Source organism: Lepidochelys kempii, chromosome 9, assembly GCF_965140265.1.
Source record: "Lepidochelys kempii isolate rLepKem1 chromosome 9, rLepKem1.hap2, whole genome shotgun sequence".
NCBI classification, from domain to species: Eukaryota; Metazoa; Chordata; order Testudines; family Cheloniidae; genus Lepidochelys; species Lepidochelys kempii.
Window position 1 is genome coordinate 17,006,133 of NC_133264.1, and position 25,024 is coordinate 17,031,156.

The window sequence follows — 25,024 nt, forward strand, 5'->3', positions numbered from 1 at the left end:
TCAAGTTGGGCCATTTCCAGCACAAATCCAGGTTTTCTCTCTCCCCCCTACCCCCCCCCCCCCAAACCCACTCTCCTGAATTGGAATTCATTTGCAAATTGGATACAATTAACTTAGGCTTGAATAGAGACTGGGAGTGGCTAAGTCATTATGCAAGGTAACCTCTTTCCGCTTGTTTTTTCCTACCCTCCCCCCCCAGACGTTCTTCTTAAACCCTGGATTTGTGCTGGAAATGGCCCAACTTGATTATCATACACATTGTAAGGAGAGTGATCACTTTAGATAAGCTATTACCAGCAGGCGAGTGGGGTGGCGGGAGGTATTTTTTCATGCTTTGTGTGTATAAAAAGATCTTCTACACTTCCCACAGTATGCATCTGATGAAGTGAGCTGTAGCTCACGAAAGCTTATGCTGAAATTAATTGGTTAGTCTCTAAGGTGCCACAAGTACTCCTTTTCTTTTTGCGAATACAGACTAACACGGCTGTTACTCTGAAACATGTAATATTTGTTAAAAATATAGAAAGAACATGCAGGTATTGAGAATCAATAAGGCCTCTAATGTTTATATATAAGAATAATCTGAAAAGCACAGCAAGGGCTGAATATGTGGCCCTGTCTAGTAGTGCTGTGAAGAATTTTTTTGCTTTTCATTCTCATTTCAGGAGTTGGTAGGGAAATCTTGAAAGAGAACATTCAACACTAGAGGTTTCTCCTTGTATATAAAGAGAATGGATGTGTCTGTTTATATGAATCCTCTTTCTTCCCACTTCATCCCACCATGGATTTCCACACTGCAAATCTGTGTTCATTATATTTTGGCTGCCCTAAGTGAAATTTCTCAGGCATAGAAAACTAATAAATAATTATTTTTTTCAGCTATGGGCAGAATAATCCCATATGTGCAAAATTATCACGTTTCTTTCACAATCCAAGCTGCAAAGTTTGGATCCCAATTTTCCCCACCTTTTGGAGTTGTGGTCTCCCATGTTTAAGAAGGATGAATTCGAACTGGAACAGATACAGAAAAGGGCTACTAGGATGATCCGAGGAATGGAAAACCTGTCTTATGAAAGGAGACTCAAGGAGCTTGGCTTGTTTAGCCTAACCAAAAGAAGGCTGAGGGGAGATATGATTGCTCTCTATAAATATATCAGAGGGATAAATACCAGGGAGGGAGAGGAATTATTTAAGCTCAGTACTAATGTGGACACAAGAACAAATGGATATAAACTGGCCATCAGGAAGTTTAGACTTGAAATTAGACGAAGGTTTCTAACCATCAGAGGAATGAAGTTCTGAAACAGCCTTCCAAGGGAAGCAGTGGGGGCAAAAGACATATCTGGCTTCAAGATTAAACTCGATAAGTTTATGAAGGAGATGGTATGATGGGATAACATGATTTTGGTAATTAATTGATCTTTAACTATTCATGGTAAATAGGCCCAATGGCCTGTGATGGGATGTTAGATGGGGTGGGATCTGAGTTACTACAGAGAATTCTTTCCTGGGTATCTGGCTGGCGAATCTTGCCCACATGGTCAGGGTTCAGCAGATCGCCATATTTGGGGTCGGGAAGGAATTTTCCTCCAGGGCAGATTGGCAGCGGCCCTGGGGGTTTTTCACCTTCCTCTGTAGCATGGGGCACGGGTCACTTGCTGGAGGATTCTCTGCACCTTGAAGTGTTTAAACCATGATTTGAGGACTTCAGTAGCTCAGACATAGGTGAGAGGTTTATTGCAGGAGTGGGTGGGTGAGATTCTGTGGCCTGCATTGTGCAGGAGGTCAGACTAGATGATCATAATGGTCCCTTCTGACCTTAATATCTATGAATCTATGAATTGTTCAGATTTGAGCCCGTTTAGAAAGATAGGCCTAAACCACAAAATTCAACTCCGGATCTGAAATCTTCTTATTCTAGGGTACGGGATATATTGTGTTAAGTTCCCCTCTGGTTTCTTTAAAAATAAATCTGGCTTCCTTTCTATCCCTATCCTTAATAGATACTGCAAAGGTGCTGCTGAGCTGCAAAGAGATGTCACCTTAGCCTCTTTTAGCTTTGCAGTGACATCTTGTGACCAGTTGACCTGAGAGAATAGCAGAGCTCTACCCTCCCATGTGGAGGAGAATTTCATGGGGACTGTGTAAACGCTTTTTATATAAAAAGAAAAACAGCAAGGCTTTCATGAAGGTACAAGTTTGAAAGTCTTGCAACTTAAAATTAAGTCACAAACGGAATGTTCCATACAATGAGAGGAAAGGGAGCAATTGGAAGACCATTGCATTAATTGTTTTTAATAAGACAAAGGGACACTGCCAACTGGAAATGTAGTCAATTTTACAAAAAAAAAAAAAAAAATAACTTCAGGTACTACACCTATCCCTGAGTCTCCCTGACAATTTTTGTGGTTTTACAATTGAATTTTGTTGTTGTTTTTTTTAAAAAAATTGTCTCCCCTGTTGCTGTGTTGAAAACCTACACAAACAAAAGAGAAAGTGACTACAGTGAAACTTACTACAAATAAACAGCTGTCAAGAGCACAAATGAAAGAATGAAGAATAATTTTTTACTCTAATCTCTTTCACTTTTTGTAATCATAGGCATTACTGACTAGAGTAGTAGGTAAAGATGTTTCAGGAAGAATGTGATTTTTAAGTTGACAGTGGCCATTTATCTAAAAGTTTTAAAAGTAAATTTTGATTATTTTACAAAAACACCCAAAATCCTTTCTTAGAAAGTTTTTAGCTGTGAAAAATACAGAAAAGTTAATGAAAAGGGTAGAGGTCACTACTTGTTAAAGTTATCTGAGAAAAATTGAACAGCAAACTAATTGCCATTCTAAGTTTAATAACACTTACTTAGTTTGTTTTGTTTTGTTTTTTAGAGAACCTTACGGAGTTATACTTAGGTTTTCCGGCTTCAGGTTTTTATTTTTTTTTTTTTTCTGATTATAGGTGTTTATTTTTAGGGAATTTTTGACTCATATTTTAGGAGTAAACAATATGAGGGGTTTTTCATCTCAGTTTAAAAAATTGTTTTCTTTGAATTATATCAAATATTGTTCCATTTGTAGCCCTTTACTCCCAGGGATGATCTCCAAAGAGCTGATCTAAAACCCTAAATCAATAGAAAGACTCCCATTTACTTCAACAGGATTAGGATTGGGGCTCTTGTGAGAGAGGACTTTAGGGTCCTTCATCACTATAAATAGTTTTAAATACTGCAAAAATGGCAAATTTGGGGTGTTTTGTTATATATATATTAGACATATGCATAAGTAGGGTTTATTGGGTTTTACTGATTCAGCCCTAAAACCGGAAACCCTAATTATAGTATGTAGAGAAATACACAAATATATCAAAAGTATTAGAGTCCAATCCTGTTCCAATAGAAGTCAATAACAGAACTCCCATTGAAAGCAGAATCAGGCCCATACAATTTTTAGCCCAAAACTTCGCTGTTTCAGAAAGAGAATACTCCTAAAGGCCACACAATATGAACAGTACAATACAGTAAGATAAGCATCTTCATTTAGTTGCTGCTGTTAGCATCTTGTCACACATTATCTAATGCACAAAGGTGTGATCTACAAGACCAAAGACGTAACATAATTTACTTAAAGATAAAACAAAAGAACAGGTGCCCATAATTTAAAATGTTAAATTACTTTCCCCCCACAACCATGGTAAATTAAAAACATACTTAGACACTTAGAGGTGTCCTAAGCATCAGTTTTCCTTTTGTTTAATTACTCAAGGCCATATCAACTAGAGTAGGGGAAAGAGACTCTCTGTTAATGACATACAGTAGAACCCCAATTTATCAACACTCAATTTACAAAACTCCATTTTGTCCAAAAAATGTGTGTGTTTCCTGGCATAAGGGCTCAGTCCTTCAGGGATGCAGATGAGACTGGGAAAGAGCATTGCAGAGCTGAGACTGGGAAAGAGCATTAAGGCAACTGACTGTACCTCTCAGCCTGCCAAGACCTGAACGTGGGACAAAGTGTGTGACAAAAACCTACAGTGAGGAACACACAAAATAATTAATGCAGGAAACATCACAAAATGCTGTGAGATGTATCCCTTTCTAAAACCTCAGTTTCATGATCCTTGTTTGTTCTGTTGTCAATCATTTTCAACAGAAAAAGTGAGGGGACACCAAATTAGTGCAGAACATAGATAACTTTGGCATTAAAATGAGTGACCACCCTTGAAATGTGTTATACTCAAAAGGTATGCTGCTGAGCATAGGTGCTTTTTAATAAGTGGTCTAATAAGGTAAATTAAGACTTGGGGAATGGGTGCTGCTGCAGGTCAATAGGCCAGCAGGAATTCTGAGCCCATCATTGGTTGTGACTGTGAGGCATTGAGCCAGGCAGTGCAAGAACTAGGAAACATTTCTTTCTTGGCTCATCTTCATGACAGACTCTGCTCTCACTTTCTCCTAAACTCAGCTCATATGTGCAATCAGGCAAAACACAACTCAAGGGCAGCAGCAGGAGTATCCCAGAATAATGAATATGACAGTTGTATGCATCATTTTAATGTCCAGAATTTAACCAGTTTGCCCTACCCACACCCTGCATCCACTTCTCCACTACACAAAAATGCTCAGTTCAGGGAGGGCATTGAAATTTACTCAAATTGCAGAGCACTAGGCAAAGTTCTCTATAGTTTGAAATTGTTCCCATATACTCCCATTAAATTCCATATGAATTTTGCCATTGACTTCTGTGGAAACAGAATTGGGCTCTCAACAGAGATGCTGAGCAAAAGCCAATTGTTCAGTGCTATCCCTTTCCCTCTCACACCTTGTTCCTCAGCACTCAGCAGCCTGCGGGATCAAGCCCTAAGACAGTATTCTTTGAATCCTAACGGTTCCGAATGATAATTTTGGAGTTTTGATTTAAATTTAGGCTTTAATTGCATTAATATTCACTTGTATGAATTGCACTTGAAATTAATTGCACTGCTGTGTATTTGCACTTTTTAAAAAATGCTTTTAAAAATACCTTACTAAGTCCTGCTGCATTTGGAGGTTATTTCACTATCCCTGGTTTTATGAAGGTTTCAGATGTCCCTTGAAACCATTTGTAACATAGGGGTTCTACTGTATTACTGAAAACATTATGCAGGTTGGACCCAGCTCAGCTCTTCTGAAAATTGATCATCTGAAAGTCAGCCTGGGCTCCAGCTGTGTCACATGGATTTTCCCTGTTTTCCGAAACAGTCTGCTCCACTATTTTTGAAGTTTCTGGGTCCTGGGAGCAGGGACTGCCCAGTGTATCACCACTGCTATTGCAGTGAATAGGGGAGGCCATGTTGGTGGGCTGATCTGATGGTTTGCTTGTAGCAGAAGGAAGAGGCATGGGCAGAGGAAGATTCATCATGTAGAACACATTGCCCAGCCGCCGACTCACCTTTAAAGACATAAGCAATTACAGTAATTACTTCAAATAATGTCAATTTAACTAATTGCTCATCTTAACCTTACATTTGAATGTAGGGTCCAGATTATCCACAGGGCTGATGGGGACATGGCCTCAGAGCCTTCAGGTTGTATGGCCTCCAGCCATCTCATAGGGCCAGATCTAAGGATGTTTAGCAAAAGTTCAGAAATGGCCTCCACTGCCCCTGCCTCTCAGTTTCAGCTACTACCAACTTCTGCAGAATTGGTTTGGCTGTGCTCAGCAAAATCTGTGGAGGAAGGGGAGCAAGCACCCTGTTGAATCTAGACAACAAATTCCTTCTTTCCCAGTAGGTGGTGCGCTTTAGCCTGCATAATGCAGGCTATTGGTGGTACATAAGACAAATGATTAAGAGAAGAGAGAAACAGGTTTAATAAGAGGAGAATGAGAGATATACAAGGGTTAAGAAGAAGGAAAGGAACATGGGTTAGGAGAAAGATAGATGAGACAAATAGAAATGAGAACAAATTTGAAGTCAGTGGATGAAATTAAGAACAGGACATTTGTAACTGATGGGCAGGAAAACCTTCTTGTCAGTGAGACCTGTAACACTGTGGAATACTGTCCTAAGGAAAGTGATGGAAGCTTCATCACTTGCGTTATTTTAAAGGAAAAGTCAAAGTACTGGAGAATTTACAGGACAGAACAATCCTCCATTGGTCAGGGGAGGGAGGGAAATAGGGGAGATGGACTAATTGACCAGACAAGTCTTCCTCATTTCTAATTTCAACCCAATCTTATGACCCTGGCTATGGATCCCAACCTTCCCAAAGGCATTCCCTTCCATCACTGTCTCTCAAGCAGCTGTTCATAGTTCTTCCCCGGGGCGCTATTGAAAAGCAAAGGGAAGCTGAATTGGAGTTAATGTGCTATCCACTGGGACTAGATAGTGCACCCTGTCACAATACTATTTCAGATATTTTATTGGTGAAAGAGTGTTATATAACTTCAAAGAAAATCAACAAAATTTTGTCACTTTCCCATGAAACACAAATCTTTCATTCTCTCTCCATTTAGCATTTCAGTACCTGAGATCGAATTTTTAGTGCTGGTCCAAGTTTTAATCCCATTGTGTCCAACAGGTGTTCTTCTGTGAGTAGTGGCAGGGTTTCTCCATCAATAGCATGATCTTTAAATATCTTGTCAAACAATAAAATGCACACAATGGCTTGTTAAAACAGACTATTTTATGTCTTCTATTTTAATCCTAATAACCAGACAATAAAGGCAGGAAACAGTAACATGGAAGTAATTCAGCTTTATTTTAATCTGAGAGCAGATGGATGTGGCTGTCATCATCTGTGCCTGCAGCACATCCAGTTGCTCTCAGAGAGTTCCAGCTGTTTAATGTTGCAACATTATTTAGTTTTATTATTTTAACAAAAGTGATCAATGAAAGGGAGGCTCACATCTGAGTCATTCATTCTTTATCCATGAATATGCAGATTTTCAGCCTCCTGTTTACACTGCTTATGATTTTTCATGAAATTGAATGAAGTAATTTCACTATTGCTTAAAACATTGCTTAACATCACAATAACATGCAATTGCTTCTGCGTGTGTGAAAGTTGCACAAGTGCTCTACTGGCAGAGTGTGGGCGATTAAAACACTTCCTTATACAGTTTCTTTCCTATTAACATTTTCAGATTACGCCATGATAGAACACTCTGTATTGCAGCATACAACCACAAACAAGCATTAACCTACATTGTATGCTGTCTTTTACTGCATGGTTGTACATTGCCTAGCTAGCACAAAGGGGCCTCATGATACTACTCTAATGCAAATAATAAATAGTAATAATAATTTAATTTCAGTAGATAAAATAATGTTAGCAGAACTTTAAATCCAGGGCATGTATCTTTAAACATCTAAAATGTGAGTATGATTAATACTTATGGTCACCTGTGCATAGTCTGAACAACCTGGAAGGCTAATAATAAAATTGTATACATCATCAACAGTCCATTTGCGAATATCTTCAATGGAAGAAATATCTTCTCCACTCAGAATCAGGCCATGCGCTCCTTTGAGAAGGAAACAAAAATGTTGTGTTTGTATGACCTCAACAGGCATAACAATAGGAAAACCTTATTAAAAGTAAGAGTTTATACACATCTACAGGACCTACTTCATATACTAACAATACTATGTGGTCACGTATGTATAGCATAGTCCTAAGCAACATACTAAATAATCACTCATCACTTTCTAATTCTGAAGAGTTTTGTTTTTTCTTTTATTCAATTACTTTTATTTTCTCTGCTGATGGTACTGTACATGCCTACCACACCGCAGCATTTTCTCTAAAGACTACATTATCTGATGCTTTCAGTTTGTTATACCTTACCACTATTTTAACTTGACTGACTAATATTTCAAGTGAACAAACAGACAAGCCGATAAGAGTGCTCTGTGTCACACTCATTCATATCATAGTACTGATGAAGCATGAACTGCATGATGTGTGTCAGTCTCCAGGTAAATACTAAAAGGCAACATCTTCTATACTGTTTGAAGGCACATCAGTTCTAGGTGAAGCACTGTACTAGGGACATCTTCTGTAAAATGACAAAATAGCACTTCATAAAAAAATATAACAAAGTCAGAATGCATGTTATACACCAGGGATTCTCAAACTTTATTCCGCCGCAACCCCCTTCTGACAAAAATTGCTACAGGACCCCCGGAGTGGGGACCAAAGCCTGAGCCTGCCCAAGCCACAGCACCCCGGATGGAGGGGGCCAAAGCCCCTCTGCCCAGGCCGGGGGGCCCAGGCCGAAGCCCAAGGGCTTCAACCCCAGGCAGGGAACCTGTAACCTGAGCCCCGCCACCCAGGGCTGAAGCCCTCAGGCTTTGGCTTTGGCCTGGGTCCCAGCAAGTCTAAACCAGCTCTGGCAACCCCATTAAAACAGGGTCATGACCCACTTTGGGGTCCCGACCCAAAGTTTGAGAACCGCTGTTATACACAGATTATTTACGCACCAAAATTCAGCCCATCACAACTAGTATCTGCTGTAAAGGCATGCAGAAAGGGTATGGACAGAAGAGATAGGCTAGTTCAGAGACTTCAACAATTTTTGTATTGTTTTGTTTGGCATTGCATTAATTTTGCAGACAGGAAACAAACATGTAAGGCAAGTCTGCAAGCTAATTAATTCATTTTCCAGCAATACAAACTGGCATTTCTGGATGTTTTAGTATAAAGACCTGAACTGGCTGCCATTTAAGTGAATGGAAGTTTTATTAGGATTGGACCCATTGCTGTTAGAGCACTTAGCAATGGCTGCAAAACTTTAGAACAGTGATCCTGTGAAGCTCTCCCGCCAACATAGCGCTGTCCATGCCAGCGCTTAGGTGGTGTACACTACAGAGTAAAGTCGACTTAAGTTTTGTCAACAATCATAAGTCTCTTTAATAACATCATTGGAGGACGTCTACACAACGGTCCTTGTGTCAGCTGAGCACATCCACAGTCGTTGCTCTTGCATCAATAGAGAGAGCATTGCATCAAGGGTAGCTATCCCACAGTGAAACTCGCCAATCTCTGTCGCCCTCTGCTGCTGGGAGCTCTGGGAACGGATTGCGGTGCATCATGGGGACTTGCTCGTAATTCTGTGATGCAGTACTTTCCATCCCACCATTCCATGGGCTTCCTACTTCGTTTTGTGCCTTTTTTCAGCAGCCCTTGTAAAATATGTGCCCGCCATCTCTGCCTGACAACATGGATCTTGAGCTGCTGACCATTCTGGTGATGAGCATTATGAACACAATACGGTTGGTCCTGCAGTATTTCATGAGCTGCAAAACAGACAGTGAATCGGCGATGCCTGCCTTTCTGTCTGCCATGGAAACAATTCAACACTGCTGCTGGCATTCACGGACCAGGTTGCCATGGTGGACCATCGTTATTGGGCTCGGGAAACAAGCGCTGAGTGGGGAATCGCATCGTGATGCATGTATGGGATGACGAGCAGGGGCTACAGAACTTTTAGATGCACAAAGCCACCTTCCTGGAACTGTGTATGGAGCTTGCGCCAGTACTGAAGTGCAAGGACACCAGAGTGAGAGCTGCCCTCACTGTGCAAGAGCGAGTGGCAATCAGCGTGTGGAAGCTGGCAACTCCAGACTGCTACTGGTCTGTCGTCTAGGAAATAATTGATGGCTTTGAGGCAATGGGATTCCCTAACTGCTGCAGGGCAATAGATGGAATGTATATCCCAATTTTGGCCCCCGAACATCTTGCGACAGAGTACATCAACCAAAAGTGCTAATTCTCTTGCAGGCACTGGTGGATCACCAGGGCCTTTCACTAATGTCAACGAGGGGTGGTCAGGTGATGCATGCATCTTTCAGAACATTGGACTGTGTAGAAAGCAGCACACTGGGATTTTCTTTCCAAACCAGAAGATTCCAGTGGGGGATATGCAAATGATCATAGTGATCCTTGGAGACCCTGCATACCCCTTGCTCCTATGGCTCATGAAGCTTTACACTGGGAATACACAGCAGCAAGGAGCACTGTAACAACAGGCTCAGCAGGTGCCGAATGACCATTGAATGTGCCTTTGGCCCATTAAAAGGACACTGGGGCTGTCTTTTTGGCCGGTTAGACCTCAATGAGGAAAATATTCCAATGGTCATTGCGGCCTGCTGTACTCTCCATAATATTTGTGAATCAAAAGGGGAAAAGTTTCCCAAGGGATGGGCTGCTGAGGGTGATTGGCAGAGCTGATTTTGAGCAGCCAGATACAAGGGCAATTAGAGGGACACAGGAGGCAATTCTAATTGTGGAGGCTTTGAAGGAGTAGTTTGACAATCATAGAATCATAGAATATCAGGGTTGGAAGGGACCTCAGGAGGTCATCTAGTCCAACTCCCTGCTCAAAGCAGGACCGATCCCCAATTAAATCATCCCAGACAGGGCTTTGTCAAGCCTGAGCTTAAAAACTTCTAAGGAAGGAGATTCCACCACCTCCCTAGGTAACGCATTCCAGTGTTTCACCACTCTCCTAGTGAAAAAGTTTTTCGTAATATCCAACATAAATCTCCCCCACTGCAACTTGAGACTATTACTCCTTGTTCTGCCATCTGCTACCACTGAGAACAGTCTAGAGCCATCTTCTTTGGAACTCCCTTTCAGAAAGTTGAAAGCAGCTATCAAATCCCCCCTCATTCTTCTCTTCCATAGACTAAACATCCCCAGTTCCCTCAGCCTCTCCTCAGAAGTCATGTGTTCCAGTCCCCTAATCATTTTTGTTGCCCTCCACTGGACTCCTTCCAAATTTTCCACATCTTTCTTGTAGTGTGGGGCCCAAAACTGGACACAGTACTCCAGATGAGGCCTCACCAGTGTCGAATAGAGGGGAACGATCACGTCCCTCAATCTGCTGGCAATGCCCCTACTTATACAGCCCAAAATGCCATTGGCCTTCTTGGCAACAAGGGCACACTGTTGACTCATATCCAGCTTCTCGTCCACTGTAACCCCTAGCTCCTTTTCTGCAGAACTGCTACCGAGCCATTCGGTCCCTAGTCTGTAGCGGTGCATTGGATTCTTCCGTCCTAAGTGCAGGACTCTGCACTTGTCCTTGCTGAACCTCATCAGATTTCTTTTGGCCCAATCCTCCAATTTGTCTAGGTCCCTCTGTAACCTATCCCTACCCTCCAGCGTATCTACCTCTCCTCCCAGTTTAGTGTCATCTGCAAACTTACTGACGGTGCAATGCACACCATCCTCTAGATCATTTATGAAGATATTGAACAAAACCAGCCCCAGGACCGACCCTTGGGGCACTCCTCTTGATACCGGCTGCCAACTAGACATGGAGCCATTGATCACTACACGTTGAGCCCGACAATCTAGCCAGCTTTCTATCCACCTTATAGTCCATTCATCCAGCCCATACTTCTTTAACTTGCTGGCAAGAATACTGTGGGAGACTGTGTCAAAAGCTTTGCTAAAGTCAAGGAACAACACGTCCACTGCTTTCCCTTCATCCACAGAACCAGTTATCTCATCATAGAAGGCAATTAGATTAGTCAGGCGTGACTTGTCCTTGGTGAATCCATGCTGACTGTTCCGGATCACTTTCCTCTCCTCTAAGTGCTTCAGAATTGATTCCTTGAGGACCTGCTCCATGATTTTTCCAGGGACTGAGGTGAGGCTGACTGGCCTGTAGTTCCCAGGATCCTCCTTCTTCCCTTTTTTAAAGATGGGCACTACATTAGCCTTTTTCCAGTCGTCTGGGACTTCCCCCGATTGCCATGAGTTTTCAAAGATAATGGCCAATGGCTCTGTAATCACAGCCGCCAACTCCTTTAGCACTCTCGGATGCAACGCATCCAGCCCCATGGACTTGTGCATGTCCAGCTTTTCTAAATAGTCCCAAACCACTTCTTTCTCCACAGAGGGCTGGTCACCTCCTCCCCATGCTGTGCTGCCCAGTGCAGTAGTCTGGGAGCTGACCTTGTTCGTGAAGACAGAGGCAAAAAAAGCATTGAGTACATTAGCTTTTTCCACATCCTCTGTCACTAGGTTGCCTCCCTCATTCAGTAAGGGGCCCACACTTTCCTTGACTTTCTTCTTGTTGCTAACATACCTGAAGAAACCCTTCTTGTTACTCTTAACATCTCTTGCTAGCTTCAACTCTGTGTGATTTCAGCTAGGTGTGATTTGGCCTTCCTGATTTCACTCCTGCATGCCCGAGCAATATTTTTATACTCATCCCTGGTCATTTGTCCAATCTTCCACTTCTTGTAAGCTTCTTTTTTGTATTTAAGATCAGCAAGGATTTCACTGTTAAGCCAAGCTGGTCGCCTGCCATATTTACTATTCTTTCTACACATCGGGATGGTTTGTCCCTGTGACCTCAATAAGGATTCTTTAAAATACAGCCATGTATCAACAATAATTCATAGTAATGTGTCTGTATGTGATGCATTTGACCAAGCAATGCTTACTTGCTGCCATGAATTACTCCTGTAGTGCTTGCTTCTTGAGCGTTAATTGCAAGGAGCAAATATTCCTACCTATAGCCACTGTGTTTCAATGTTAAAGCACTGAGTGATATATGTATTTCACAAATAAAGACTCATTGTATTTCAAAGACTCAAGTTTAATATAGAAATAAAACACAAACTTTTGGACAAACAGGGGACAAAAATGAGGAACATCTCACGGTTACGGCTCTCACAGCTGGGTGAAATTCCCATTTTCATTGGAAACCAGTCCCCAGACATGGAGTGCACGGGGTACTGTAGGGGACCAGGAATACACGATGAATGCGGTGCAGGAGTTTAGGGAGGGCATGGATCGGAGTTCTGTAGTGGCTGGAGTGGGAACTGAGTGGGATAGCTTTGAGTGCAGGCTAATGAGGGACTTCAACATCTCCATCTGGTCCTCCATGAGCTTTATCATCTGATCCTGCCCCTGTGTCATTTCCTGGCTATTCTTCAGCCTCAGTCTTTCACTGTATCCCTCAATGCTCTTATTTGGCTGTGTGCTGCATCTGTTGACTGCAGTATTTCACGAAACATATCCTCCTTACTCCTCCTGGGTTGCTGCCTTATCTGATGGAGGCACTCTACCGGTGTGGAGGAGTGTGTTCTCAAGGGCACATCTTCAGATCTCAAAGAAACAGTGAAGAAAGACAGTATTGTGAGTGCGCTCACACCTCTGAATCAAAAAAGTCGCACACACCTCTTTCTCACAGCCCCTTGGCTAGCACACAGGTTGCTGCAAGTCCCAATTATGGTGAGTTCCCGGGGAGGTGGGATGGGAAAGGCGGAAAGGGCAAGAAAGGACAAAGGGTGGTTTGTGAAGGGGGTTATTATAAGGTGGTAAGGAACCTAATCTGAATTTTGGTACTCTTTTCCACAGGCAAGGGCAATCAAACCTGATATCTCACTCTTAAGGGTAACCTAGGATGCCAGGGAGTATCTCCTGTATTCGTGTCGCTTCAGATTGGCTTCATATGCTGCTGGTCTGTGTGCCGCATTGGTCCTCGCAGAAATAATTGCCGGGTGGCATGGGAAAGTTTCCTGCAATGTGGGGAGAAACAAGGCAGCCCTCCCAAAGAACCTTTGGCAGAGGATTGCAGAATCCCTACAGGAAATATTCCTAAAGATCACTATGGAGGATTCCAGAAACATCCCTGTGTATATTAACAAACTTTTCCACCACGGCCCCACTGTGTAGATGGACAAGCTCTGGTGTTAATTTCTGTCCCTTATCCCTCCTCTACCATATAACAAAGTACATAAGAGCTCAATCTCCTCTCACTATGAAGCATGAAAGCAAAATGAGCACTTTCCCAAGCTCCCATCTCCTGCATCCTTCATTCCAGAGCTGGAGTGCTGGGACCTGCTAGACCCCTCTGGAGTGGAAAAGAGGTCCTGACACACCACACCACCAGACAACGCCACCGTGTGCTCCACATAGTTCTCCATCTCCATCTCCTCATTCACCACTTCCTCATTGGAGTTGAGTCTGCTGGCCACTGACTCTATTCCCCTCGAAGTATCCATGGGACTGTTGACAGTGAAGGTGGGGTCGCCACTGAGGATGGCGTGCAGCACCTTATAGAAGCAGCATGTCTTCGGCATCACACCAGAGCAATGGTTGGCCTCCTGGTACACCTGCCTCAGCTCCTTGATTTTAGCACAACACTGCTGTGTGTCCATTTCGTGCCCCTTCTCCTGCATGCCACCAGTAATCAGTCCATAGCTATCAAAATTCCTATGGCTTATGTGAAGCTGCAACTGCACAGCCTCCTCTCTCCATATACTCAGCAGATCCAACAGCTCTGGTGTACTCCACATGGAAGCACGTCTGTTGCATAAAGCCAAAATGGTCAGCTGGAAAGATGCTATGTGAATTGTTCATGCCGAGCAAACAGGAAGAGGAATTTAAAAAAATCCCGGGCCTTTAAATGGAGGAGGGTTGCATACCTGTGTACCTTCAGGTAGCAGAGTTTGAACTGCTGATCAGAGTGGTCATGATGGGCATTGTGGAACACCTCCTGGAGGTGAGTTAGGGTGACATAACCAAGTGAGGTGTCTACACTGCCGCTGTGTCACTCTAACTACGTTGCAAAAAGCTCTATGCCACTTGTTGAGATGGTTTTATTATGTTGGCATAACAGTGGAGTTACATTGGTGAGAGAAACATTTCAGTGTTTAAACTTCCATTGTTTTGTTGACAAAAGCTGACTTTTGTCAACAAAACTGTGTAGTGTAGATAAGACCTTATTCACACCCCTGAGTGACATAATTTCTACCGATGTAAGCTGTAGTGTGTACATAGCAAACCTGAGGCATGGATTGGTCTCAAGCAGAGGGCAGCTGATGTGAGGACTCCCTGTGCTGCCCAACACACGCATAGAAGTGTTGCTCAAATGGGCAGTTGCTGCCAGGATCCCACAAGGGAGCCTGGAGGAGATGGGAGGATAGAAAGCATCAAATGGGGTTGCAGAGAACCACAACATTATCCTGACACGATACATGTGTTAGCATCCCATCAGCATGTGATGAGATCATTTTGCAACAACATAATGGCATGACACACTATTGTGATGTTTGCATCAGGAGGTTACTTTGTGACTTTGCTCCTCTGTAACTCCATCTACTTCCCATGTGGTTCTCCAAGATTGAACATCACTGCCTTAGAGAATGAAACCTTCATATGCCAGCAAATAACATGTGAAGATCTCTATAAATGGGAGAAATAACTATGTTTGCCATCACTGACGTGTACTTATCAGGTTATGTTAGCTGTAGCACATGCCCTGATTAATGAAGTCCACATTTTGAAACCCTGACTCTATCATTGTAAGTGGGGTTTAAATAAGGAGAGGATGATGAGAAAGCTAATCAATACAAAAAAATAGAGGCCAACTTGACAAACCTGGAGGCAGTAATGGATTGCTGGGTACTGGGAAGCTATATGGCAGTGCTGAGAATGGGATTGCAGGAGGATACATGTACTTGTCATCAAAGGCTGTGCAAGCATTACTGGGATCCTTCTCATTTGCACTGCTGCAGCCATTTGTTTCAGTGGGAATTTCATGAGTAGCACAACTTTTTCTCAGGCTGTGTTCATACTCTTTACAGCTTTTCACAGCTGTAGCAGATGGCTCAACATGGGTTTTGCTTTGCTCGTGTTTGTTTAGCATCTCAAGCTCTGTTTCTTTCTTGTCCTCTTTCTCATCATCGGCAGTGATGGAAGCAGAGTCTGCATTTTTGTCTTCAGCTTGGCTTTTGGCGCCACTGGCATTGCAATCACTAGTTTTGTGATTCCCAGCTCTTCTCCCTGGCCGGCGGCCTCTCTCCCTTTGCAGACTGCTGATAGGAGGATACGGGCTGGTTGCCATGAGCATGGTGTTGCCATGAAGGTCATCAAGGGTGGTTCGATGAACATATAGGTCGCTAGGAAGGTGACCTTCGGGAAGTCTGTTCCTGCCACGGAAAGCAACTGGGCTAGCTGGGATTCCATGATAAAGGAAAGGTGCCTCCAAACTTAGTAGCCCTTTACGATGAGCTTTCTCAATTTCTTTTTGTTGAAAAATAGCACTCATTTCCATTTCCATCCTAAGAGGTAAACAGAGCATTAGCAGTGAGGACTGATCAGTTCTCTAGTCATTTCTTTTTCAATGACAGATTAAACTAGAATGATATAATACACAAATTGAAAAATGTTTCTTTCCCATGTTGCTGTGTGTGAAAGATCCATATGAACAACAGAGGAAACAGAGAAAGTGACTATAGACAAAGTGCTGTCAAATGCACAAAAGAAAACCCCCAGAAAAATATTATGCTTGTGACAATAAGGGATGAAATATTTTCCGACAAAAGCATGATTTGTAAGTTGATAACACAGGCATCCCTGCATCAGTTACACTCAAGTCACAACCACAAGGGCTAGAGACTTAAAAAGCTTAGATTCCAAGCAGAAAATTATGTACCACCTTGAAAAAGGGCACTTATGTGGCAATTGATGCAGCAATATAATCGTATTATACATGGGGCCTTGATTATACTGCCGGAGCCAGTTAACATCAGAAAGTAAAGATCTTGTGTCAACTCTCCAATGCATCTTGGTCTCTGTCTAATGCTTAGATGGTGCAAAGGGCTGTATTCTGGCAGTAAATGACATTCTGAGAATTACCTTTGTGGAGGGAACTACCCACTGACCTAAAGCCAATGGAACAGATTCCTGTGCCAGCTTCCCCTCACTGTATCTGGCATAGGGTGGCTTGCCGGAGAAAGGAGGGAGATATTGAAGGTGAGGTAGAGCTCCACTCTGCGATGCCAGTCCTCTCCTGGCATTAGATCCTTTAGGGACAGGCCAGTGCAGAAGCAGGAAGCTGTGACTGGCTCCCCTCCCACATCTAGTGAGTACTCCCACTACAGGTACTCCCTCCAGCATCTCCAGTTGTAACCCTCCCAGTTTCCCCTCCCCTCTCCAGCAGTGTCCTCTTTTTGGGAACTTGAAATATGGTAACCCTAGTTTGGATTCAAGTTCCTCTTTGAAGATTAGGGTGAGGGGTTCACTACATGGGAAAAGGAATCCAGCTGATTACATTGAAACTGGGACAAATGACCAGATTTCCAGATAATCATCTATGACACCAAAACTGCTTCACTAAACCAGGACACCTGGTCATCCTGTTCATGGTGTAGGGATTTCCAATCCTCCCCAGAACTCCAGCTGTAGAATTTAAAATACTATGAGTGATGGGTCCAAGCTGCCAAGTTCAGATCTGGTTCTGAGTTTTCCCAAGGTCAGTGGTATTTGAATCCAGAGTTCCAAGCTGCAAAGTCTAGATCCATATCTAATCTTTAACCAAGTTCTGGATGTTCCAGCTTTGGCCTGAAACCTCTCTTAAATCTGCTATTTAAAGCTAAAAGCAGAATGAGTGAGACAAGCAGAAAGTTTTTCTGTGTCCCTGGCTTCCTGAAACATAGAGGATTTTTTACAGATCTGGATGGTTTGAACAAGTACTGCAATTACTTTTAACGGGGTACCAAAATTTATGTATTACAAAATCTGCAGCTTAAGCATCCCAGTCAGCCTCCTTTCTCTCCACTCCAGGCCTTCACCTCAGTGCAAATTTACATTCAGGTACCTGGCAATATTTTGTTTTTGAACCAACTCCTGCCTTCTGGCCACAGCTTCAATGGATTCTGGCTGGAGAAAACTATATCCTAGAAAAAATAAATATATATGGTTAGAAAGGCTTAGAATTGCACTCACACGTCACACATGCCCTAAAGTAGGATGCTCCTAAAAGTATTGTTAAAAGTTAACAGTTAAAAGGCCTGTTGAAAATGTACCCTGTGGAATATTTTTCAGAGTCACTAGTATAACTTCAAGACAGATGCTGCAAACATTTCTCTTTTCAACGGGATTAACAGTAGTAATAACTAAGCCCAGTAACAAGTGTTTGTAGGATCAGGACCTTAGTCAGGAACACGTGCCATTGATACTTCTAAGGCAAGGCAGAGCAGTGACATTTATGAGATGACTTCTGTCTTTGAAGTACATGCAGGGCCAACTGAGTACATAATAACTGATAGTTTAAAAAAGGGAAAGAAATGTAAGTATACTCCTTAAAAGTCTATTTACAGCCTGGCTGCCATGGTCTTACATGTAATTTTTTAATAGCATTTCCTCTCTGAGACCCGTTTCAGACCCAAATGTAAATCAAAGGCAGAGACCCAGAGAAGGGAGAGAAGCTGAAGCTAAAAGTTCCTGTTTCTGAATCTTCGTGGCTTTGAGTGCCCTTTTATTCATCTTAGACCAAATATGGGGTCCTTGCTCAGCTTTCACTCAGACCTGAGTAAGAACCTCAAGAAATGATCCATTATTAACTTCTTATTCCCAGCATGACATGTGTTGCACAATTCCGCAGCCATGAAATTTGCTACTGTATCCACCCCTTGCTTTAGGACTGAGCTCCAAAATGTAAACTTTATTAAAACAAATATGTAGCCATCCTATATGGGAATAAATTTATATCCAGGTAGCATGTGTCCCGGCAACAGGATCAAATAAAGTGATCAGTGAAACAGCTCCTTAAAACAGCTAAGACGAAAAAACATCCTATTACAGAGAGTTAAATGTGTGTAATACAAAGAACATTGCCAGTCAGATAAATGTTGCTGGCTAAAACATTCTGTTTACATGGAGAGAGATGGACAATACCATACTATTTGGAAAATGCAAAAGCAAGGGGAGGGAGCATATAGGATGGACAGGGATCTTGAAAGCCCAGTGTACCTAATAAATTCTAATTTGCATGTCTGAAGTCTCATATTTGTGCAGATTGGGATTTCTGCTAGGCAGGCTGCTCCCTTTCTCATGGCTATTTTACAAAGGTAAATACAATAAAACTTATTTACTGCCATCAGTGACAAACCTGATGAAAAGCTAGGAGTATCCACTTTTTCAGTAGTACCTTATTACTTCACAGGATCATTCAACTGGCTGTTACCTGGACCAGGGTAAACCCGATTGGACAGTATGTTTGGCATGTTTGCATGCTGTGGGACCGAAGGTCCAAGGTGTGAAGCTACATGGATCTGTCTTGGGTCAGCTGGTGCCATCATTTCAGTAGAAGGCAACAAATCTCTAGGGAAAGACAGAAAATTACAGTTAGATATGTAAAGTATATGCTCTAACTTAACGTGTCATGTTCTACACTCACTTACAACTCCCTTTGACTTTAACAGGACTGGCACATTTGACTGAGGCAGAACTGGGATGCTATTTGCAGAATTTGCTCAAAAAATTTTGCTAAAAAGTAATGAAGTAATAAAATAACTCAGATTAACACCTAAATTCTTATGTAAAAGGCCTTGGGGTATTTTACAAGCCCAAATGGTCACATTCAATTTTACCTTTCAGCTGAAAAACAGCACCACCAATAACACCGTGTCCGAACCCTGCCCTCGAGCACAGATTCTTAAGTGACTCAGAGGAAAGATCTACTGAATCATTCATGCCACATATAGCAACACTCTGCATTTCTTCAAGGTCTCCCATGCAAGTACTGACTAGCCACAACTCTCTTTAGAGTCTCAAAAAGGTATGTCTACACTGCAATGAAAGACCCGTGGGATAGCCACAGCTGGCCAGGGTCAGCTGACTTAGGCCCACAGGGATTGGGCTGCGGAGCTATAAAATGTCAATGTAGATATTTGGGCTTAGGTGAGTCCAGACTCCAGCCTGAGCCAGAACACCTACAGTGCAATTTTAGAGCCCTGCAGCCTGAGCTTTGCAAGCCCAAATCAGCTGACCTGGGCTCTGAGACTTGGTGCCAGGGTGTTTTTTTATCTCAATGTAGACATACCACAAGTCTCCTTAGAATAGATCACAGCCTAAGGTACTAGTGGCTGCAGACATTTGTCAAAGAAATTAATGCCCTGTTTGGTTTATATTGTTTATTTAATGTTTAGATGCCCATTGGCTCTTTGGACATCTCTCCTGGCAGATTGGTCTGTACCAGCAGTGGTCAGAAAGGGCATTATGTCCTAGGGAAGTAACTTAAACATTCCTGTCCTTGGCAGTAGGAGTCAGTAATTGCATGTCTTTTCAATATTGGTCTTTCTGGGTACTGATGGAATAGGACATCCAGTTATGTCAGAAAATGTTCTATGTTCACCTTAGGACTTGAGGGGGACTTAATAAATATGTTCCAGAGCAGAGTAACTGGTATTAGACAGCTGACTCAGCAATTGTCCGTGTGGAACTTAGCGCTGTGTGCAAAGGTGGATAGGAGCATAGCAGGAACAATGTAGTATTCTGTATCCAAAGACAGGGATATTAAATTTATATATAGGGGCGAGCTAAGGAGACACACACAGCTTCATTATTAAGTTCATTATTCATTATTATTAATAAGCTTAGTTATTAAGGCTATTTTAAAGACTAGAGACCAAAGTGTTAAAAATAATCTCAAATCTTAAAACTCTACATATTCACAAATATAAGGTGATCTGCTGTTCTTTAAATGCAATGGAGAAGTGGAGAGAAATACCTGTCTACAAAGCGAGGTTCAAACTGTGAAGGAATTGCCTGCATTCTCTGCTGGCCTGCTCCCATTAACTGAGGGTTTACTGCCATCATCTGGTTTCTCATTAGCACTTCTTGTCGCTGACGCAGTTCTAACACAAAGCATATAAAATTCTATTGTAAGTTCAGTAAGTGATTCTATATCTAGTATGAACCTTACCAGAAATATAATAATTAGTTAGCATATAATCTTTCTTTATATTCTACCTGTTAAAAAGGAAAATAAGACACAAAGTACTTGCCACTTAAAAAAATGTAGCCTTATATCCCCCCTTAGTTACACTGAGCATCTCATTGATCAATATAGCATATTATAATAGGACTGGCGAGTAATTAAAAAAATTAATCACAATTGGACAATTAAAAAATTAATCGTGATTAATCATGCGATTAATCACGCTGTTAACAATAAGAGAATACCGTTTATTTAAATATTTTTGGATGTGTTCTACATTTTTCAAGTATATTGATTTTAATTACAACACAAAATACAAAGTGTATAGTGCTCACTTTATATTATCATTTTTATTACAAATATTTGCACTGTAAAAACCAAAAGAAATAGTATTTTTCAATTCACCTAATACAAGTACTGTAGAGTAATCTCTTAATCATGAAAGTTGAACTTACAAATGTAGAATTATGTACAAAAAAACCTGCATTCAAAAATAAAACAATGTAAAACTTTAGAGCTTGCTAGTCCACTCAGTCCTACTTGTAAACAAGAAGCAGGCAGCATTATTTTCCGCAAATGTAAACAAACTTGTTTCTCTTAGCAATTGGCTGAACAAGAAGTAGGACTGATCTGGACTTATAGGCTCTAAAGTTTTACATTGTTTTATTTTTGAATGCAAAAAAAAGGTTTTTTTTACATAATTCTACATTTGTAAGTTCAAATTTCATGATAAAGAGATTATACCACAGTACTTGTATGAGGTGAATTGAAAAATACTATTTCTTTTATTTGTCATTTTTACAGTGCAAATATTTGCAATCAAAATGATAATATAAAGTGAGCACTGTACACTTTGTATTCTGTGTTGTAATTAAAATCAATATATTGGAAAAATGTAGAAAAACATCTACAAATATTTAATAAATTCCACTGGGTGTTCTATTGTTTAACAGTGTGATTAAAACTGCGATTAATCGTGATTAATTTTTTTAATTGCAATTCATTTTTTGAGTTAATCACATGAGTTAATTGCAATTAACTGACAGCCCTAATATTATACAATCTTTAATTGCACCAGAAATAAACAAGACGTGCAGAGCCTCATGTAAATACAGTGACAGTTTATACAGTCCATATTGATGCATACCTCACCACTATGAAAGTGTGAAGGAGTAGTGACATATAGGAAGTGCTCTGTTTGTGGAAATTTGTATTTTTAGTGATAGGGCAGTTCTATGAAAAAATGGAAGACTCTAATTATCTAAGAAAAATGCCATCCTGTCCTGATATGAAACAGCATAATCTAATGGAATGAGCATGAGTCAGGAATTATTTCAGATTTGGGTGTCGAAAGCTAAATACAGAATTCCATATATGAGCATCTCATAAGAGTCTGATCCAAAGTTCAGTGAAGTCAATGGAAAGATTCTCTGTGCTTCAGTGTGTTTCAATGGGTTTTGGATTAGGACATAAGTACTTGATTTTCAGCGCACCCTTGGCTTCCACTGACGTGAGGTAAAAGAGAAATATATATTTTACTATTTGTTTTGATTGTTTTTAATTATTTTTAAATTTTGAATGAATTAAAAGTTCCACAGGTCCAAGGACCTTTAACATCCTTAGACCCTGAGAATGTGCTAGCTATTGAAGTGTGCTATTAAAGTGGTCACACTTTCATTGGAGTAATAGTTTATAAAAGTTTAGTAAATTATTAATAGATGTTTTAATAAATGGTTATCAATTGTTATAGAGTCCAACAAGTCCAAAGGCTGTTTATAACCATGGCTTATAAACCTTCCACACTTTCTACCGATGTGCTTATAACCATCTATAATATACTGCTCATGTCTATGACATGCTTATAACATAAGAACATAATAACAACCATCCTGGGTCAGACCAAAAGTCCAGCAAGCCCAGTATCCTGTCTTCTGACAGAGACCAGTGCCAGGTGCCCCAAAGGGAATGAACAGACAGGTTATCATCAGGTGATCCATGCCCTGTCACCCAATCCTAGCTTCTGGCAAACAGAGGCTAGGGACACCATTCCTGCCCATCCTGGCTAATAGCCATTGATGGACCTATCTTCCATGAATCTGTCTAGCTCCCTTTTGAACCCCATTATAGCACTGGCCTTCACAACACCCGCTGGCAAGGAGTTCCAGAGGTTGACAGTGTGTTGCGTGAAAAAATACTTTCTTGTGTTTGTTTTAAACCTGCTACCTGTTAATTTCATTTGGTGGCCCCTTGTTCTTGTATTATGAGAAGGAGTAAATAACACTTCTTTATTTACTTTCTCTATACTACTCATGATTTTATAGACCTCTATCATATCCCCCCTTAGTTGCCTCTTTTCCCAAGCTGAAAAGTCCCAGTCTTATTAATCTCGCCTCATACGGAAGCCGTTCTATACCCCTAATAATTTTTGTTGCCCTTTTCTGAACCTTTTCTAACTCCAATATATCTCTTTTGAGATGGGGTGACCACATCTGCACGCAGTATTCAAGGTGCGGGCGTACCATGGATTTATATAGAGGCAATATGATATTTTCTGTCGTATTATCTACCCTTTTCTTGATGATTCCCAACATTCTGTTCAATGTTTTGACTGCCACTGCACATTGAGTGGATGATTTCAGAGAACTATCAACAATGACTCCAAGATCTCTTTCTTGAGTGGTAACAGCTAATTTAGACCCCATCATTGTATATGTACATCTATTAATGATTTGTTAACCCCTTATAAACAGAACCCCCAATATAAAGTGGGACCATTAATGTTTGATTTGGTTCAAATGCACTATATACAGAGTATCATTTGGGGCATGTTCCAACAGATGTAAGCTTCAAGCTCCCCACCAGCAGTCTGGGAACAAAAGAGAATCAAGGATGAGAACAGGGCCAGCTTAGTGACACTTCTGCTGCTCTTAGGTCTGCCAGGATGGGGCTGCAAAGGCACAGTCACAGACCCTCCTTTGAAAATTCTCTCATCTGTACATATCCAGGACTTGGTCTTTTCATTTATAGGGCTCACCAGTAAGCAGCCTGTTTTTCCACAGAGCTTTTGAAAATGGGCACCATTCCCAGAGTGTAGTACAATGTATACCTATAGGAGACATCAATTCCTTGAAAATTTGCCCCTCAGATTATATGATTAATATCCCTGGAAAATTATTACCCCCTGCAAATTAACCAACAAAAATATCTTAGTAACAAAACTTTATTTAATAGCATATTTATTATAAAAAAAAAACCTGTATGACCATAAGTTGTTAGATAGGTGCACATTGTGTGCTGCTAAGTTTGTATCACACAGCTTGTGCATGCCCTGTTATAATGTCCCAGAGTTCTGGGAGTTTCTTGAATCAAATTAAAGACTGTGCCTTGGGGAACATAACGATCAGTTTTGCCCATAGTTGACTAAAGACTTGATCCTGCAAAGTAATAAGTGCCTCCTGTAAGAGAGGTTTCAGAGTAACAGCCGTGTTAGTCTGTATTCGCAAAAAAAAAAAAAGGAGTACTTGTGGCACCTTAGAGACTAACCAATTTATTTGAGCATAAGCTTTCTGGATTCCACTGAATGCATCCGATGAAGTGAGCTGTAGCTCACGAAAGCTTATGCTCAAATAAATTGGTTAGTCTCTAAGGTGCCACAAGTCCTCCTTTTCTTCCTGTAAGAGACAATCCTACAGTCATTGAAGTCAGTGTCAAAGCTGCCACTGAATGGTGCAAGGTCAGGGCTCCATTCAGTACCCAGCATCTTCCAGGATTGAGCCCTAGATCTATGGGAGTTACAGGAGCAGTGCCCTCCCAGGTGCTAGCGCAACTCTCAGAATCAAATTTTAAATTCTCAAAGACCCACTCCAACATAAACTGGGCTCCATATAAAATGTGGTGTGAACTTTTTGTAAGTCATTTATTCAGTTTTTCCCAAGTCCTGGTCAGGAATCTGGAGGGAATCTTTCCAGGACATTAGACCTGTCGGACATTATTCCTCACATATTGTATACATATTGTGAATACTATAAACACGGTCTTGGAAAGTTCTAGTTCCAGCTTACCTCCTGCTGCCATGCCACTTGCTAATCGGTATAAGTGCTTTTCGTCCAACGTCCCTTGTTCCCCAAGTATAGACATCTTTCTCATGTGATCTCGGGGAGTCATGTTATGAGGTGATGCAGCAGACCTCCCTTTTCCAATGTAAAGAATGAAGTCAGAAGGGCCCAAGAAGATAATAAAATATTCAACAGTTTAAAAGAGATCAGGTCCCACATATAGTTTTTCTGGTAAACAGATAGACC

The 25,024-nt window shown here is 41.4% G+C and overlaps 2 protein-coding genes across 2 annotated transcripts in view; both read right to left on the minus strand.

The window, feature by feature from the left end:
• GPR160 (G protein-coupled receptor 160) overlaps positions 1-25,024 on the minus strand; it is a 660,951-nt gene that overhangs the window by 100,786 nt on the left and 535,141 nt on the right. The window lies entirely within an intron of this gene.
• SAMD7 (sterile alpha motif domain containing 7) lies at positions 5,151-24,970 on the minus strand. The gene is made up of 8 exons (XM_073358882.1): positions 24,785-24,970; positions 20,514-20,640; positions 18,969-19,105; positions 17,601-17,679; positions 15,380-16,062; positions 7,378-7,499; positions 6,500-6,610; positions 5,151-5,423 (listed from the first exon to the last, which is right to left on the minus strand). The coding sequence occupies exons 1-8, from the start codon at positions 24,885-24,887 to the stop codon at positions 5,151-5,153; spliced, it is 1,635 nt and encodes a 544-aa protein (XP_073214983.1). The 5' UTR covers positions 24,888-24,970.